Source organism: Drosophila virilis, unplaced genomic scaffold (genome assembly GCF_030788295.1).
Source record: "Drosophila virilis strain 15010-1051.87 unplaced genomic scaffold, Dvir_AGI_RSII-ME tig00001875, whole genome shotgun sequence".
Taxonomy (NCBI): Eukaryota; Metazoa; Arthropoda; class Insecta; order Diptera; family Drosophilidae; genus Drosophila; species Drosophila virilis.
Window position 1 is genome coordinate 119,873 of NW_027212865.1, and position 18,591 is coordinate 138,463.

At 37.9% G+C, this 18,591-nt stretch overlaps 1 protein-coding gene across 1 annotated transcript; it reads left to right on the top strand.

The window, feature by feature from the left end:
- Positions 1–8,053: 8,053 nt before the first annotated feature.
- On the top strand, positions 8,054–9,948 carry LOC138911666 (dynein regulatory complex subunit 3-like). The gene is made up of 4 exons (XM_070211043.1): positions 8,054–8,176; positions 8,599–8,777; positions 8,834–9,410; positions 9,475–9,948. Exons 1-4 carry the CDS (start codon positions 8,054–8,056, stop codon positions 9,811–9,813), a joined length of 1,218 nt encoding a protein of 405 aa, XP_070067144.1. The 3' UTR covers positions 9,814–9,948.
- Positions 9,949–18,591: the final 8,643 nt, after the last annotated feature.

The window sequence follows — 18,591 nt, forward strand, 5'->3', positions numbered from 1 at the left end:
TCCAAGTTAAATTTATATTTGGTTCTATGTAGTTGATTTGAAAATGTTGCAAAATTTTAGTATAACGACATTCTGATGTTATTTGGTTTAAAATTCCTGTCAAACATTCATTATTAATTAATATGTTTGTTTCTTTGCTATAAACTTTTTTGTCTTGGGTAAACTTTTTTTCATGAGCAATTTCTGTCAAAATGTTATTATTATCATCCGGGTATGGAACTATTTCGAATACCGTGCTTTTTATTATTTCTCGAGGAATATGGGATATTCTCAGTATTTCGCTTATATCTGATTTAAACCAAGTGGAAGGTTTTGTATTCAACAATTTCTCAGAATTAACATGCAACAAATAGTCATGTTTTAGTAATTTTGGGTTAAAAATTCTTAATCTTGTGAGCTGCATTCCCATCTCAATGTCTTCTATATATTCTGTAAAGTGTTGTAAGTTAAATATAAGGATATCTAATTATTTTCCTTTTTGTTTCTCTTGATCTAGTTTGTTCATGAATTCTATCCCTTTGCTTATAGCTTCTATTATGTGATTTAATTTGTTAACCTGAACGCTGTTTTCTGCTAAATTGCTTATTTTTTATTCAATTTCTGTTTTGTCTTCTTGATCTAATGTTCCAAATAAGTATTTATATACTATTCCTACTATGGTAACTAAACCTCTTTTGCTGCGCTTGGCTATTTTTAATCCGTTTATTTCTCTGTTTAATTTTTCTACTAAATATTCGATTTGTATTAGGTTATTAAATTCTTTACTTTGTTCAATTAAATTGTTAATCTGTCGGAATGTCTATGGTTCCTGTTTTAAATATGAGATAGCCGTTATGGGCCTTGATAGGATTAATTTCAATGCTTTGTGCATTTATATGCTTTACAGTTATTGATAGTAATATTATAATAATTAGTTTAAACCTGTAATTATTATATTTGCTTTGATTAGTCTTCTTTTTCTTTTTGAATTTGGTTTTGTAATGTGTTATTTTCCTGCCTCTGTTTGTTTTCTCAAAATGTTTGTCGTCGATTTGTCTTAGTTCTCCTGTTTTCTTGAACGGGGTTGTCGTCTTTGATTTAACTAATGGTGAATGTTTGTATCTAGTGTCAATTTCATAATTTGTTCGTTTTTTGTTGAGGTTATTTATTAGTTTTTTTTTTATTAGCTTGAGTGTCATACTCTGGTGTACCTGCGTATATGAATATGTCCGCTGGTGTTTTGTTAGTCGTTTTGTGCTTTGTTTTATGATTGTACGTGTAGAGTATAGTTTTATATTTTGTAAGTTTATTTTCGACGTCTGAGTCGGTGTTAATGATTTTTAATTTTTCGTTAACTGTCTTTTGAAAACGTTCTACGTCGGATATACACATTTTTACTAGTGGTTATATTAATATTTACTGCTTCTAATTTTAGCCATAATTGTAAAGCTGTGCACATAAAAGCTGAGTCTTTGTCTGCTTTTATTTCGATGGGTTTACCCATTTGGGAAAAGACTTGTAATATAGCTCGTTTGGTTTCTAACCAGTCTCTTCTTTTTATTTCTATTAATGATGCAAATTTTGAATAGATATCAATGCAAGATAAAAATTGTTTATCTCCTACTATGTAATAATCCATTACATATTTTTCTCGGATATTAACGATTTCCGGAGTTATTTCGAAAGTTAATTTTGTATTCCTGTGTTCTGTTTTTGCGATGCTGCAAATCTCAAATTCATTTATTAGATTTTGAATCAAATTTTGATTATCTGGGAAATAGTGGGTTTGTTTGAACCAATTGATAGTTTTTTTAATTAATGGATGTAATAATTGTTTGTGTTTTTTTAATATTAGTTCTTTGAATTCTGCGTATGTTTGGAGGTCTATTAATTTTGTACTAGTTTTCATTGCTTTTGTTGAATTATGCGGACTTATTATTTCTAAGTAGGCTTCTTGAAAAATTGGAAAATCTGCTTTGTTGTGGAAGTATAGCACACTTTTCCTTGTGCATAAGTATTCTTTTATTAATTCTTTGGCATGCGCGTTAGTCATGTCTTTGTATGTAATTTTTATATTAGGTTTATGAAAGTAATTCGTAACTTTTGTTTCGTTCTCATTTCCTTTTTCAAATTCTATTTGTCGATTATAATAATTAAGAGGTCTTTCTGTGATTTGTAAATGGTTACTGTTGTCTTCTTGAGCACTATTTATTGTTGCTCTTGTGCTAATTGTATCTTCGCCTAAGAAGTTTTCGTTTAATTGAATTCTGGACAGAGCATCTGCCACATAATTTTCTTTTCCTGGGACGTATTTTATTTGGAAATCAAACTCATTTAGCTTGATTTTCCATCGTTGTTATTTCAAACCAGACGAGTGGTCTGTGATCACTATGGATTTAAAATTGTCGACCAAAGAGATAGGACTTAAAGTATATAGAGGCCCGAACGATTGCTAATAATTCTCATTCTCTTATAATTTATCTCATGCTCGTTGAGAGTTCTTCTTGCATAGCATATAGGCTTATCCTCTTGCGATGGCCCCTATTACCATATTACTCGCGTCTGTAGTTAATGAAAATGGTTTTTCGAAGTTAGGGTATATTAAAATTGCGTCGGATGTTATACGAACATTTAGCTTTTCAAACGCTAGTTCGTAGTCTTTGTCATTTATATTGATTTTTGCTGCCTTTTTTAATCCTAGAAATGATTTAATTTCTTTTGGGGTTTTTAGAATTGGGAATTTGACAATTGCTTGTATCTTGTTGGGATTTGGTTTTATTCCCTCAGTTGTGATGATGTGACCGAGAAATTTATCCAACTGTAGTTTTAAGTTAGCTTCTCTAAGTTTCTTAAATACTTTTTCTAGCGACAAATTGTGTTCCTCCAATGAAGTGGAAAAAATAATAATGTCGTCGAAGGAGACCAGAAAATCCTTAAAAATTAAAACTTCTAAGAGATTGTTCATACAACGTTAAAACATTGCAGGTGCATTCTTAAGACCAAATGGCATGCGAGTGTACTCATAAGAGCCATGTTTAGTCGAAAATGCGGTCTTGGGTATTGAACCAGGATCCATTTGGATTTGGTGGAAGCCTTTGGCTAGATCAATGGTTGTGAAATATTGAAAGTTTGTCTAATATTTCATCCATGATCGGGATAGGGTATTTATCATTAATAGTTAATTCGTTGAGATTGCGGTAATCTATGACTAGCCGGAACTTTTGCTTTCCAGATGCATCGTTTTTCTTTGGAATGATTATTACTGGTGAGCAGTAAGGGGATTTGGATTTATGTATGATATTTTGTTTTATCATATCGCTTATTTGTTTATTTACTTCCTCATCGTATATTTGAGGATATTTGTATGGACGCTTGTAAATTGGGTCCTCATGTTTTGTTAGAATTTTGTGTTTAATTGTACTAGTGAAAGTCAAATTGTCACCTTCATGGTACTGGATATCACGAAATTGATGTAAAACTTTTTTAATTTTTTGTTTTTCTTCTGAGTTTAGGTGCTCTAGCCTAAACTCATTGTTTTCTATTAATTCGTTATTAATAGCGAAGTTAAATGGGCTGTCCTCTGTTGAGGGTGGATCAAGGAACTCTTGTGCGGTCATGTCCTCTTCGACCTCTTCGTCATTATATCTAAAACAAAAGTTAAATTCTCCTAAGGTTACGGATCCTTGTGCATAGTCTATTTTTGCTTGACATGCTTCAAGGTATTCTCCCAATCAGAACACCATAATGGTTTGAGAAGTCGTGAATATAGAATTTTTGTTTGCTCGGACAAATTTTGCATGCTCCTAATCGTATGCTTTGCTTTAATTCAATAACACCATTTATGGTGTGAAACTTTAAGGTTTCGTTGTAAACTGGAAAATTTCAGCGGTTTGTTTTCATTAGATTTATGGTTGAATCTGTGTCAATGACACATTTTAGAACTGCGTCATTCATAATCAATTTTATGAATGGATTTCTTCTGTTCCGAGGCTTGCTGATGAAAATTTTTGGATGTATCCATTTTCATTTGTCCACTGTTGCTATCTCTTTGACGTTTAGTCGGAGGGTTTGGCGTATTCAAGCGTGAATGGGACTCATTTTGATAGTTTTAAGGATTTTGGGATCTACCTTGACCTAATTTCTGTTGGAACAATGTAGCAATTTGCTGATAATTCCTACGATTGTTATTTTGATTTCCGTGAACATTATTATTTTTAGGTTTTTCACTAACGCTATTTTCATATAATCCCTCCCTTTGAGCTACTTGCTTTAGTTTTTGTATCTACGTAATGTCGTATCTGGCTAACATCATGAAAAGCCTATCTGGTAATTTCTTTGTAATAACATCTTTGATTGTGTTATTCATAGCATTTGTATAAAGTGTCGTATTGCTAGGTATATTTTCTAATGCTAATTTATTTAATATAACAAAAGATTTATTTTCGAGATCCTCGATTAGCTTACGAACGTTTCCTTGGTAATTCGTGTTGTATAAGCGTCGAAGGAGTTCTTCGAATGGTGTTTGCACTTTATACTCTTCAATCAATGCGTTTCTCAGCTCCTACCATGTGTCCTTTGTGAAATTCTCTGAGCATCTCCTGTGACTTGCAATTCGATGGCTCCGTATAAGATGCTGTGTTGTCTAACACCTCGGGTTGGATAAAGGTGTAGGATGTTATCGATCCTTTTAATGAAAGCGTTTAGATTTTCCGTTGATCCGTCAAAGTTTGGCACCTGTCTTTGTTGTGAAAGGGCCTGGTTGAGGTGTTGTTCTGATAATTCCATGGTCATCTTGGTGTAATACACTTTTTTTTTTCCTTGAATGATTTTCTTTGTTTTAAATAGTTTTGAGTTTGTAGGTTTCAACTTTATTGTTCTTTGATTTTGCACATTTATTTCTTTGTACTTTCTTTTAGGTTATAGTTTGTGATGGATTATTGTTTAAATGTATTTTTTTTTGTGTGTGTGTGTCTTAAAAACACCCAGTAATAACATATTGTAGGTATCAAACGATATGCAAAGTCGTTATTAACTGTAGTAGCTTTATTGCCCAAAGGGTCAATGTTATTAGGCTACTAGTGACCCGAAGGTTCTTGTGCGGATGCGTATTCGAGAAAATGTTTATTACACACCGACACTTTCGGTCGCGATTGTGCGTTAGATCTGGGAATTAATTATCCTTTAGCGATGTTTACTTTGCCCCGACGTATCCTACTGGCTGCATCAATTAAGTTTTACACGTTAAGTTACTATAAAAAAATATATTTCAATTTATTATTTTCACTTTTGTTGAGTACATTCGGATTTGCTTCTCGAATATGAACTGATTTATCTAACTGTCGCGGTCGCTTAGGAAACTTCGTTTTGAGAGAGTTTGAGTCAAAATGGAGTGGGGTTTGAGCTGCGTCAGCAATTATGCGTGGGATAGTGCTCTGATGGGAACATTGACAGTGGAGTGATAGTTAGGATGAATTTTTTATGTCTACCAAAGGGGGACAGTTTGATCTTGACCAATGTCGATGTTATAACCAGGCTCTTTCTTTACAATATTAGAAATGTTTATACTTGTGCTTATGCTTATGTGCTAAGTAATGTTAAAGGGTGGGTGCGACTATGTATATGTCACTAAATATATATATATATATATGTCAAGTATTGTTCATTTTATCCCTATCGCCACCTTCCTGCTACCACCATACAGCTATAAATCAAGTTAATAGCCCAACTTTTATTGGCAACCAATTTAAGCCACAATTTAAATGCAATTGACTTTTTCAGAAAACACAAATATTCTTTGGTACAATAAGATATACTGTAGAAAATTTCATAAAGATCGGTTAAGAAAAAAACAAAGTTATATGCAACTGCGCAATCGAATGGGGCAGCAGCTTTAAGAATTTCTGTGTACATGTACACACACACGCATCTGCTTCGTATTCTAACAGCATGGTAATTTCGACTTTTTTCTGTAATGTTATGTTAGTTCCTTTTTTTTATCATGAGTACTTAAGTATTGGTGTGGCTGCTGAGTATAGGCATAGCAAGTGGTGCGGTGTGCCACGAGCTCGAGCCCTACCGTGAAAGTATTATATTTTTGTTGCTGGTGTAGCTGTTGAGTGGAGTCGACAGCAAGAGATGCGGTCAGTTGCGAGCTCGAACCCTGCCAAGGGAATTTTTTTTTATTAATTTCTTTGGTGTTGGAATAAGAGGGTCTAGGGTATTCCTTATTGCGGAGCTCCCGACTAGAACCTCTTGTTTATATAATGAATTTTGAATACTCAAATAATATATTTTTGTGTACCCTTGAAGAGGGTAATATAATTTGTCGTGAAATGTAGAACGTATAGAAGGTATATATATATAGTAAGTATAGTAAGTAAATATATTTTTGATCAGTATCAACAGCCGAGTCAATATAGCCATGTCTGTCCGTTTGTCTGTTTCTAAGCGGACTAGTCTCTCAGTTTTAAAGCTATCTTAATGAAACTTTGCAGAAATACCTCTTTCTGTTGCATGCAGCACATATGTCTAAGCCAGCTAGAACGGACCACTATATCATATAGCTGCCATAGAAACGATCGGTCGAAAATTAAGTTTTTGTATTAAAAAACAATTTCGTTTATCAAAATATTTTGACCAAACTCGGCATTTATTAGTTTTACTCTACTCCTCATATATAGGCAAAATCCTATTAGTATCGGACCACTATATTATATAGCTGCCATAGGTACGATCTATCGAAAATTAAGTTGTATGAAAAACATTTTGTCATTCAAAATATTTTGATTAAACACGGCATTTAAAGATTTCAATAAGACGTATGAAAAAAAAAGTATTTAATCAAGAAATCTTTGACCAAACTAGGTGTTTATTGGCTTACTATGCTCCTCATATATATATGCCAAATCATATTAAGATCGGACCGCTATTCGTATAGCTGACGTCGAAACGATCGGTCAAATATTATGTTTTCGTTATGTAAAATATTTTTGTTTGTCCAGGTATCTTGACCAAACTCGGCATTTATTAGTTTTACTATGCTCCTCATATATATGCAAATTCGTCCTATTAAGAATCGAACTGGAGCATCGAACAGCTAAGCTGATGTCCGTCGTGGGAGCTTGGCGAGCCGAGGACGGAGTGTCGATTTCAACCAGCAAGACGGCAATGATGATGCTGATGGGGTGTTTTGCCGCCTGTCGTACGGTTTGCCGGAGCAAGCCTACCATACATAAAGAAGTAGCGGTACCTGGGCATCACAGTCGGTGAACGGTTGAATTTTCTGCCGCATATCGCAGGATTGCGGTATAATCTGTCTATCCCGGACTCATGTTGCCTTGTGCACTGTTTGGTGCCTCTGTATGGTATTCCGCGGTCAGGGAAGAGTCAGGGGCCAGGAGGCGACTCATCTTCTGCCAAACACTGCAGGTGGTTGCTGGAGCTCCACCATTGGATTTGGCAATCAGATTCTTGATGTGGCAAATCTAGATCAGAAGGAAATGAAGACGTTGCTGTACGAAGGCATTCGCTCCGAGTGGAAACGAAGGTGGGATAGTTATGAGCACGAACGCATACTTCGTTTACAGCCGGACGAGACTTTAGATTCGATCTTCATGCTGGATTCATGCTGACGGCCCACGGGTTGCTTAATGCATTTCTGCATCAGAGAAGTCTGAGTGCAACGCCCGCATGTCAATGCGGTGCAGAGCATGAAGACTGGCAGCACGTGCTAGTGCTTGCCCACTCTATGCAGATGTTCGACACCTCGACTGGTAAGTCGAACAATCGATGACCCAATCCGTGTTTCTCGTCACAAAACTTGGGAGTGGCGATTGCTACAAACAGCTGACTAAAGCTGTCCCACAGGGTACCATGGGTAATCAGGAGCGCACGGATCTTGTTTCGACCTGGTAGGTTGCTGCGGCCCATAGGGGAGTATCGTGGTGGCAGTGTGTTTGATACTCAAATGCGGGGAGAGTTTTCACTCGGTGTGGAGTTGCGTGACAACCGGGTGATGTACGCATAGACCAGCAGAGGATTAGATAGATCTCGCCTCCCACCAAGGGGCAATGTCATGCATTCAATTGTTACCGAAAGGACACTGCACATGCAGTCTCATGGAGGGGCGCTAGTCCGACGCATTGTTTCAGTTTTTTCCGAATACCGTGGTAGTAAACGCCTACGGGGTAAACGCAACGTTAGACAAATATAGACGTTCTGTTGAAGTGCACACACAGATTCGGGTCTTATATGGTATTTGAGATATAAAATTATATGTAAAAATTAAATAAATGCAAAGCCAAAGTAGATTGCAAAGCAGTAGTAGAATACTAGAGCTCGATACAGCTCTAGTATTCTAGTGAGTCGCTCTCGATAGTATCCTACAGTTTGTTCTCCATCTATTCTCTTGTCTTGTCCGACAAACAGAATTTTGTAACTTTCAATTCATCAATATCGATCGTGCTATCTTTATGGCTTTTTCTTATATAATTATATAATTTTACTTGTGACTTACCTAAGTTCTTAAAGTTCGACAAGTTGACTACTTGTGTGCAATATGCGAACATTAACTGCCATATTTCTTATTAACATGTTTTTTTTTTTTTTTTGGGTATACAGATAGATCGATTTCGTTTTATGTTCAATTTAAGAGTATTGAACTTGGAAGGTAACCCAGTTGCACAAAACATGGACTTTCCCTTATCTGAATATATAATAACTTTATTACCGAACCTTCATTACTATGAATATACTTTCATTAAGAGTGAAATGAGAGAAAAGGCACAAATTCGATTTTGGTAAGGCAATATTGCGGTATATATAATAATCAATTTATTTTTTTTTAATATAACAGCCGCGAATTACGTGAAGTTGAATATATGCAGGAAAAAGAAATTCAAGCGCGTGAGTCACAGGCTCGTGAGCAATCTGAAGCTAAACGTTTAGCTTCCAGTTTTGTAGATCATTTAGATGGTAATCAGCTATTTGATTCCTTTTGGCGCGATGATGCGGATGGCCGTGTGTTAATGTTGGTTGGACAGCAAGCTCAGGAACTGGCGGAAGAATATGAAAAAGATGTGTTTGAGCTAACCCAAGAAATTTATAAATTAGGATTAAAACGATTTGTGGAACGTGATGAAGAAATAAGGGATTTTATGGATAATTTACAAGATGGACAAAAGGAACTTCAGACCTTAGGTCAAAGGGAAATTGAAGACTTTCTTCAATATAAGGATAGAGTTTTCGAAGAAGCTCGGATAACACTACGTTTATTAGAACAGAATGTTATGCACGGAGATGATGAAGACTCTCTCGAAAATCTCAAGCTATCTGATATAATGGACAAATTAAATGTACACTTTGAAGATGCATTGAATGATATGTGGCTTGTCCTTATGTCACAGGAGTTGCATTTGCACGAAACTATTGAGGTTGTATAGATAATACATACATAACTTTATATATACATTTTTTTCACTTATTTATATTTTATAGGAGTCTACAACAAACTTTCATCGTAAAATTTCGGACATGATGTCAAAATTTTTGGAACAGTCACAATCATTCTTTGTCCAATTGCGCGAAATATCAGTACATTTCTCCGAAAATATGACTGAAATAGTAACCAGATTTATTTCTACCAAACTTGCAATGCAAGATTTTGAAGACGTTCCCCCTGAACTAAGGATGTGTATGTATGACCGTGATGCTATTTTAAATTTAATAGCTGGCATGAAGGATGCACACACCTTTCGAATTGACGAGCGTGAAGATCGCATGGCTACACGAAGTAAGGAGTTTATTGATAACATGGTTAACAAGCTTAACAAGTAAGTTTAATATTCTTGAAATGTCAAAAGCAGTGAAAGCTACACAATCGAGAAAAATGAGAAAAAAAGGCTATCTTCGGCACGCCAAAGATCTAATACCCTTGCAGACCCAATATTTTCATAATGCTCATAGTGCTTTGCCCGTATGATAAAAAAAAGGTTTTTAATTAAAGCCACACATTTCAACCGATATTTCTTTTACAGTTATATGTTATACTAACGAACTTATAAGTTTTGGAAATTAAAAACTTTATTTCATGAAAGAGTAGTTTTTATCAGTTTATTATGTTGAATGTCTGGATTAAGACTGAAAAACAAAAATTGTCTTACGCTTTATATATTTAATGCTAAATAATAATTGAAGTACGTGGCTTTTTGCAAAGGAACAGCAGCTGTTCTTGTTGACATTATTTAAAATTGGATGCCCAAGGCATTCTAGCCTTATAATTTTCGCTGCTGTTAGTATTATTTGAATTCGGCTGCAGAAGGCTAGATTTTGTTATGGTAATTCAATATGTAATTATACAGTGGGTTATACCAAAGAAAAAATAAATACAGAGGAGTAACCATTTATTTGCAGGCGATGCAAAATTTCTAGCCTGGCTTCCTAAACTGGCTTTTAAGATTTCGCACGACTTGGCAGCAGACTCCTGTTCATTAAGACGAACGATTTCCGAAGTCACGGCTTGCTGACACGAACAGCTAATTTACTGCCCAGCCTGCTTTCAGCAAAGCTGGTCGATGGTGTTTTGCGTCGCTTCGTTTTTGAAGTACGTTGAGCGAAAGTTTTGAGCTTACGATCGACGCAAAGTTCTTGTGGTGTATCCATGAAATGCATGCTTTTTTAAATTATATATTACCCTGGATACTAACGATTAACAGGAAAATTTCAGAATTAAATAATTTTTACAAAAGGCCCTTCTTGTGCAATAACTATGTTAAGAAAATAGCACACATAGAATTATTTCACTTTTGATTTTTGACAGTGTATGCTCGAGAAAAGTTCTTATGTCGGCCAATGGCGTGCAAGCATCTTGGGTTGTATGTGTGAATTATGCATGCATAAGAACTTTAAAGTATATATGGATTGTTATTCACTGCTTTGGCATTAGCTGGCAAGAAATACATTTTGTTAGTTTTCTAGCGCTGATCATGACCTACCCCAATTTTGTATTCACATATGAATGAATGTACTGAGGTTGGTTCCGTAGAAAATATGTATTTTTAAGTCGATGCAAATATTAATATAATTTCTTTAAATTAAATTAATATTATTTTTATTTCCTAATTATCAAATAAAAAAGTACTAAGTTATACAACTCAAAATATTTTTTTGTATAAATAAATATGAATTATTACCCAATATTCAGCTAGATATTTTATTAATTCAATTAAGATAATTGCAACCCTGTGCGCTAAAAAGGACGCCAAGCTTTGAGAATATGGAGTATAAAATGTAATAGATAACGTACGATTGCATTGAGGTGACGACCTTTCCAATTTTTAGAAATTATTATTTGAACGCCTTTTAAATATTTAAAAGTTAACAGTTTGTGTTAGCGGTTTAACGGAAAATTAGCTACTGTTTAGCGCCAAAACTTTATAGAACAAAATTCCAAAGCAAAAATACTTTTGGCGCAAATTTCAGGTGCCGGTGTGTTCTTTTAAGGGATTTTGGCACGCCACCTTAATCCGTTGCTGCTGCTTGATTGGACTGGAAAAGTTGCAAGTATCTGAAACTTAATTTAAGGCTTTAATGAGTGTGAGAGGTTCTAGTCGGGAGCTCCAGACTTTGGAATACCCCAAACACTCTTATTCTAACACCAAATAAATATAAGTAAGAGGTTCTAGTCGAGAGCCCTGAACCCTCTTCTTCCAACACTAAATGCATATATTCAATTTTAGTAGCTATATGTCAAGTTTGGTGACTCTAGCTCTTACTATTTACCAAATTGGCCAAAAATCAGGATAACGATATCGATTTTTATAGAGTGTTTGAAAATGGAATAAGTTATCGATTATCAGAAACAAACTCGATCTGCGCAGGCATTAAGAGCACCTACATCTAAAATTTCAAGTCTCTAGATATTATAGGTTCTGAGATCCTTGCGCTTATACATACGGAGAGACAGACAGACGAATATGGTTAAATCGACTGGGATATTGATGCTGTTCTGCCTGTTACATACATTTGCATTTTGCAGAAATATAATATACCCCTTTTATCCATAATCAATGGGTTCAAGTTATAAAAATGAAACCGATCGCCATAGTGATGTATGCAAGTACATCAAGACATATCTGCACAGATAGGCTTTCGCTCCGTTAAGCAAATAAGCAGTACCTTATATTTATACATATACATATAATTGACAAATATATAATATTCTAGAAGCAATATGTCATGTTTTTTTGACCAAAAAACAGGATGTTGATATCGATTTTTATCGATTGCTTGGCAACGAAATAAGTTATTGATTATCGGAAACAAACTCGATGTGCTTAGGCACTAGGAGCACCTGCATCAAATTTCAAGTCTCTAGCTCTTATAGGTTCTGAGATCCTTGCGTTCATACATACGGACGACGGTCGGACGGTCGGACAGACAGCGAACATGGCTAGATCGACCCGGCTATTGATGCTGATCAAGAACATATACATTTTATGGGGTCGGAGATGCACAATTGCAATTTCCCCTTTTTACCCATTTTCAATGGGTTCAGGGTATAGAAATACGAATTTTAAGCGAAAGATCAAAAGAATAAAAGTCAACGCTAATTGTTTGGTCAAGTGACCGGTAGAGATAACTGCGACGGCTGCGTGTAGTAATAGCAGAAGACAATAAACATAAATACAGCTTAAGACCAAATAAAATTTTGTTGCTGTAAGTTGCTGCCTACTTTCTTCATCGGCCCTTTTCCTCCTGTATTGACTATCGTTCGTTTTGCATATAGTTTAGTTTTTCGTTTGATCGCAAGCAAGGGACAACTATTTCGAGTTGACTGCCGATCAATATTATAACATTTCGTAAATTATAATAAGTGCCCTGTGCGGTATATAAATACATTTAAAACAAAATACAAAACTTCGAATTGCGTTTCACACAAGGCAGTGCTAATTATTTAGTTGCAAAAAGGCTTGTAACTACACATTTTGGTGACCCCGATGTGAATTTCTTTCTTTTTTCTTTATTACTCTTTCGTTTCCCTTCTGTTCGCATTTTGTATCGTTGCGTTAATCGTAGCGCGCTTTAACCGGCTATACGCTATATCGCTCGAACAAACACTTGTGCGCGCCTATTTTCTATTGTAGTTCGGCTGTGTGAACTTTGTTGTGCGCTACATTAACAATGTTTGCAAGGTGCAAGTGCAAATGAAAAAGAGGCGACAGAATTTAAGTGATCGAGTCAATAGATTGTCCTCTGAACTTGATCCTGTGCGGCCAGCGTTGAAGAGGATCTTCAGTCAAGCTTTGAGTCAACCATTAGGCGGCTGCGAGTGTCTCTTCAACGCGAGCGCGGAAATCGAAGCAAGAATCAGCAGACTCCACATTGCTCCACATTCAATTCCGCCGCAGCCGATGATCCGCGCTCTACTTTTATTGTTCCAAACCACTCTCGATTACCTCAACTTAAATTGCCGGAGTTTAGTGGAGGCTACACAGAATGGTCTGACTTCACCACGGTCCGTATTTGACCAACATTGAACAACTTCAGCATCTACCGTCATGTCTCAAAGGAACAGCGCTTAATACAATTCGCACGTTGGAAATGTCTAATGCTAATTATGCTGCCGCCTTAGAACTGCTTGATAAGCGTTTTAATAACAAGCGTCTTGTTTTTCAGGCACATATTGCTGAAATTTTGCATCATAGTACACACGCTGCTGCAAAAACTAGATAGCGCTACGCAAGCTAGCTGGGAGGATGATGCGCCGTTGGACTTCATATCATCATGTGAGCAGCTTACAGCTTTCATTGATAGGCGTTGTGAAAGGCTAGAAAATGCGGATCACGCGACGGAAATGTACACGCCTGGCTCCCAGGTGGGCCAGAAGAACAGTAGGAAAGAACGTTTGTGGTGACCAAGAATGGAACATATGCATGTGTATTTTGTGAAGTCGCAGGCCACTCCATTTATAAATGTCTGCAATTCGCAAAATTATCGCCCTCACTGCGCCTTCATAAAGCCAAACGGCTTGCGCTGTGCGTTAATTGCCTGCAAAGGAGACATCAGCTGAGAGTCTGTGGTTCCATCACTTGCAGAGTCTGTGGAAGCAAACATCATAGCCTGTTGCATCTTGGAAACACAAGCAGTCACACAGAAGCCGAAACTTATACGTCATCTCAAAACATCCTGGCGGCAACCTCATCGTCGACACTCTCCATCGATCAGCATCTTAAGCACGATGTCGTAATACTTGCCACTGCCGTCATCAATGTAAAAAATCGCGCTGGCTCCGTGGTGCCCTACCGTGCGTTGCTCGACTCTGGGTCGCAATTGCACATCATCACATCTCGTCTTGCTTATCAGATCCAGCTGCGCAAATTCAAGTCCACAGCAGTCGTCTCTGGCATTGGTGATGCAGCGTTTTCGTCAGATGGTTTTTCGGTAAACATCAATGTCCAATCTCGAGTATCTGAATGCTCCACATGCATCCCGGCATTGATTGCACCATCCATCACCGATAATCAGCCTAGTTTCACTTTTGACCCTGCATCATGGAACATTCCGTCAAACATACAACTAGCTGATCCCGAATTCTTCAAATCTCAGCAAATCGACATGTTGATCGGAGCCAGTATGTTTTTCGATGTGGTCTACGTTGGCCAGATCAAACTGGCTGCTGGACTGCCAATACTGCACATTCAGGGAAATCATCGCTCGTGGCTAGGCGATTCGTGATGAATCCAGATCTGCTGGTAGACTCGCATCTGCAGACTAATGCACAGATTGAGGAATTATTCCGTCGGTCTTGGGAGCTAGAATCTTTTACCGAGCCTGAGTCATCACCAAACAGGGAAGAGCGTGACTGCGAGGCACACTTTCAGGCCAATTTTAAGCGTCTGCCGAGTGGCGAGTATTCAGTTCGCTTACAACCCCGACTAAGCCAGGATCAGCTGGGTGACTGCTATCAACAGGCGCTTCGCCGATTCCTTAATTTAAATAGGAAACTAGACCGCAATCCAACTTTGAAAACCCAGTATGCAGCATTTATCAAGGAATATATTGACTTAAATCATATATCACTTGTTAGCTTAGCTGCACTGGGCCAATGCAAATACTATCTGTCACATCACTGCGTGCTGAAGGAGGATAGTACTACAACCAAGCTAAGGGTCGGGTTTGATGGATCAGCAGCTACTACCTCTGGATACTCGTTGAATGATGCACTGATGGCATGTCCTACCATGCAACCGAAACTGTTTTCGATACTGATGCGTTTTCGTACATTCGCAGTCGCCCTCCCAGGCGACATATGCAAAATGTATCGATGCGTACGAGTCGAACTCAGCATCAGAAGATACAGACTTACAAATTAGACACATTTAACATTTTTATGCAGGATCTCTGGAGAGAAAAACTGGACTGGGATAAGAGCTTGCTGTACACTTAAGCACAGCCTGGGTAAACTTCTGCGGTGATTTTGAGCAGACTCAGCAATTCCAGTATCCCCGTCGTGCACTCTCATCAGACAGCACAGTTGAAATTCACGGATTTTGTGATGCCACCCTGAGCGCTTATGGGGCATGCGTCTATACAGTTTCAAAGTGCCATGGCAACACAAGCGTACGTCTCTTGTGTTGCAAGTCGCGTGTCGCGCCTGTGAAAACCATCACTTTACCAAAGCTGGAACTCTGCGGAGCTGCATTATTGGCTGAACTTCTCAGCGAAATCTGCCAACTGAAAGTGTTTAACTGTCGTTATTACTGTTGGTCAGACTCTACTGTAGTTATGGCTTGGATTCGCAATGATGCTTCAAAATTCAATATTTTCGTTGCCAATCGGGTCGCAGCCATCCAAGAGCTCACCACTGGCATGGAATGGCATCATATTCCCACTGAATTAAACGCGGCGGATATAATTTCACGAGAAGCGCTGCCCAGTGAGCTTTCCAGGTCTCCGTTATGGGCTCAAGGCCTGAGCTTTCTCAGAAAAGAAAAGGAAAAGTGACCTGCCTCCTGTGTACCTATCGAATCCTTGCCAGACTTCCGACACAAGGTATTACTCGGAACTGCACGGCAACTTGGTCTCTCAATTGGTTGCAAGTTCATCAACTCGTTCTCCAGGCTGCAACGCGTCTTTGCTTATATTTACAACATTGTAAATCGAATCCGAGGATCTGAGCTAACTGTAAGCCACGTGCATCGTGGCACACATCTGTTGCTGCGGTCAGTGCAAATGGCTACTCTTGGCGATGACTACAAGGCACTGATGGAAGGACGGTCCGTCAAACGGTCTAGCTCAATGGCCTCTCTCGCGCCATTCTTTCGGTGGACGGCTGAAAAATTCACCGTTGGACTTCTCAGCGCGAAATCCGAATATATTGCCTCGCCAGCATCCTGTGACCCGATCAATAATAATCCACTTTCATAAACGGAATTTGCATGCTGGACATTTCGCCGTAGTGACTTCGATTCGGCTCCAATACTGGCCCATTGGCGGTCGTAAAACCGTCTCTAGTATTGTTGTCAAATGCACAATCTGTTTTCGTGCCAAGCCACGATTGGCAGAACACATAATGGCAGTTCTACCAGCTGATCGTCTCGACACATCGTATCCTTTTATGGTCACTGGCGTTGATTACTGTGGACTATTCTTCTACAAGAGCGAAGTCCGCAGCAGGCCTCCGGTGAAGTGCTACATTAGCCTGTTCACATGCTTCGCTACAAAGGCAGTACAGTTAGAGGATTTGTCTACAATATCGTATCTAAAACGGTTCTTCCTGACTCGCACTCGCACTGGTCTGACAATGCGACAAGCTTCGTAGGCGCTAAGAATGAGCTGGCAGATCTGAGCCGCCTGTTCCTGAGTGACGAGCATGTCAAAGCTGTTCACGAGTTTTGCCTATCTGACTCAATGGAATGGTCGTTCATCCCTCCTCGCTCTCCTCACTTTGGCGGGCTTTGTGAAGTCTGCAAAGCACCATTTTTATCGCTCTGTCGGCCCTTCCATTATTATTAATTAATTAATCAATTATTAATTCTCGTCCATTACTTCCACTTTCAGAGCATCCCGATGATCTTGAGTTTAATTTGAATCGGCTTAGCTATTTTCAGCGCGTCACATACCTCGAACAAGTATTTTCGGCCCGTAGGCACGAAGAGTATTTAACGCTTCTTCAACAGCGCTCCAAATTGCGCTCCTCCACTCCTCAGCCAGGATTCTCCATCAACGATGTCATCCTTGTAAAGGATGAGAACCTACCACCGCTGAAGTGACCATTACCTAGAGTTCTAGAGCGGACCTCGGGATCTGATGGGGTATCTAGAGTTGCAGTGCTTCAGACTGCGAATGGAGTCATACGCAGAGCCGTACGGAAGCTGTGTTTGCCGCCAAAACAGGATGATGTTCAAAGTCCCTTACCTTCCAACGGGGGGAGGATGTTTGGTCAAGTGACCGGTAAAGATAACAGCAACGGCTGCGAGCAGTAACAGTAGAAGACAATAAACATAATTACAGCTTAAGAGCAAATGATGTTTACTCTTTTTAAGTTGCTGTCTACTCTCTTCATCGGCCGTTTGCCTCCTGCATTGGCGCCCGCTGCCCATCGTTCTGAGCGAAGATCAATTTCGTTCGTTTTGCATATAGTTTAGTTTTTCGTTTGATCGCAAGCAAGGCTGCCAAGCAGTATTATAACATTTCGTAAATTATAATAAGCGCCCTGTGCGGTAAATTAATACATTTGAAACAAAATATAAAACTTCGCATTTCGGTGACACACAAAGCAGTGCTAATTAATTAGTTGCAAAAAGGCTTGTAACTACACACTTATAATAGTCTTTTCACGAGTTCATAAAATGGATCTTGCAGGAAACTAACAGAAAGGGATCCATCAATTTTAAAGCAAAGGGCTAAAAAATGCAACTTTAGTGAAAATTTTGTTGCGAACACATCTGCTCTTTTTATGCACTAGTAATGCAAATTTTTTAAATATTTTAATTTCGGCCCCCAGAAAAAGAAAACGTTCACAGTCTCCAGCTTAAATTGGTCGTCGGTGTTATATAAAAACAACGACAGAATTTAATTTTAAACAGAAGATCAAGAGATTGAAAGACACACACATAAGAGTATTATTTCAAAAGTTGATAAAGTGGATCTTACAGGAAATGAACAAATTCTGATTAAAATGCTATTGAAAGAAAAAAAAGGAACATGTTTAAGATTGACGATTGCGAAAAACTATTCGCACATGGTATATTTTACAGGTCAAGGTCAACACATAAGTTCTTAAGAGAATCTTTGCAATTAAATCTTCCGAATCCATCACATATGCAAAAATGGAACAGCATTAAAAATCTACAGCCTCGAGATGACGAATGTTTGTACTCGACTCTTAACGATGCGATGAAGTTGCAATTAAGAAAAATTTAACCTACAATTCCTCTGTTGATGCTATTGATAGCTTGGAACATTTACTTAAACGTTCTAACAAAATGGGCAGTCACATTTGGAATTTTTAAAAAATGGAAATTTATTTTAAACAATTTTGTTGTGCTTGAAAGCACTTATTTTAAGAAATATTAATATTGCTGAGAATATTGGATTCACATTAAAGGGTTT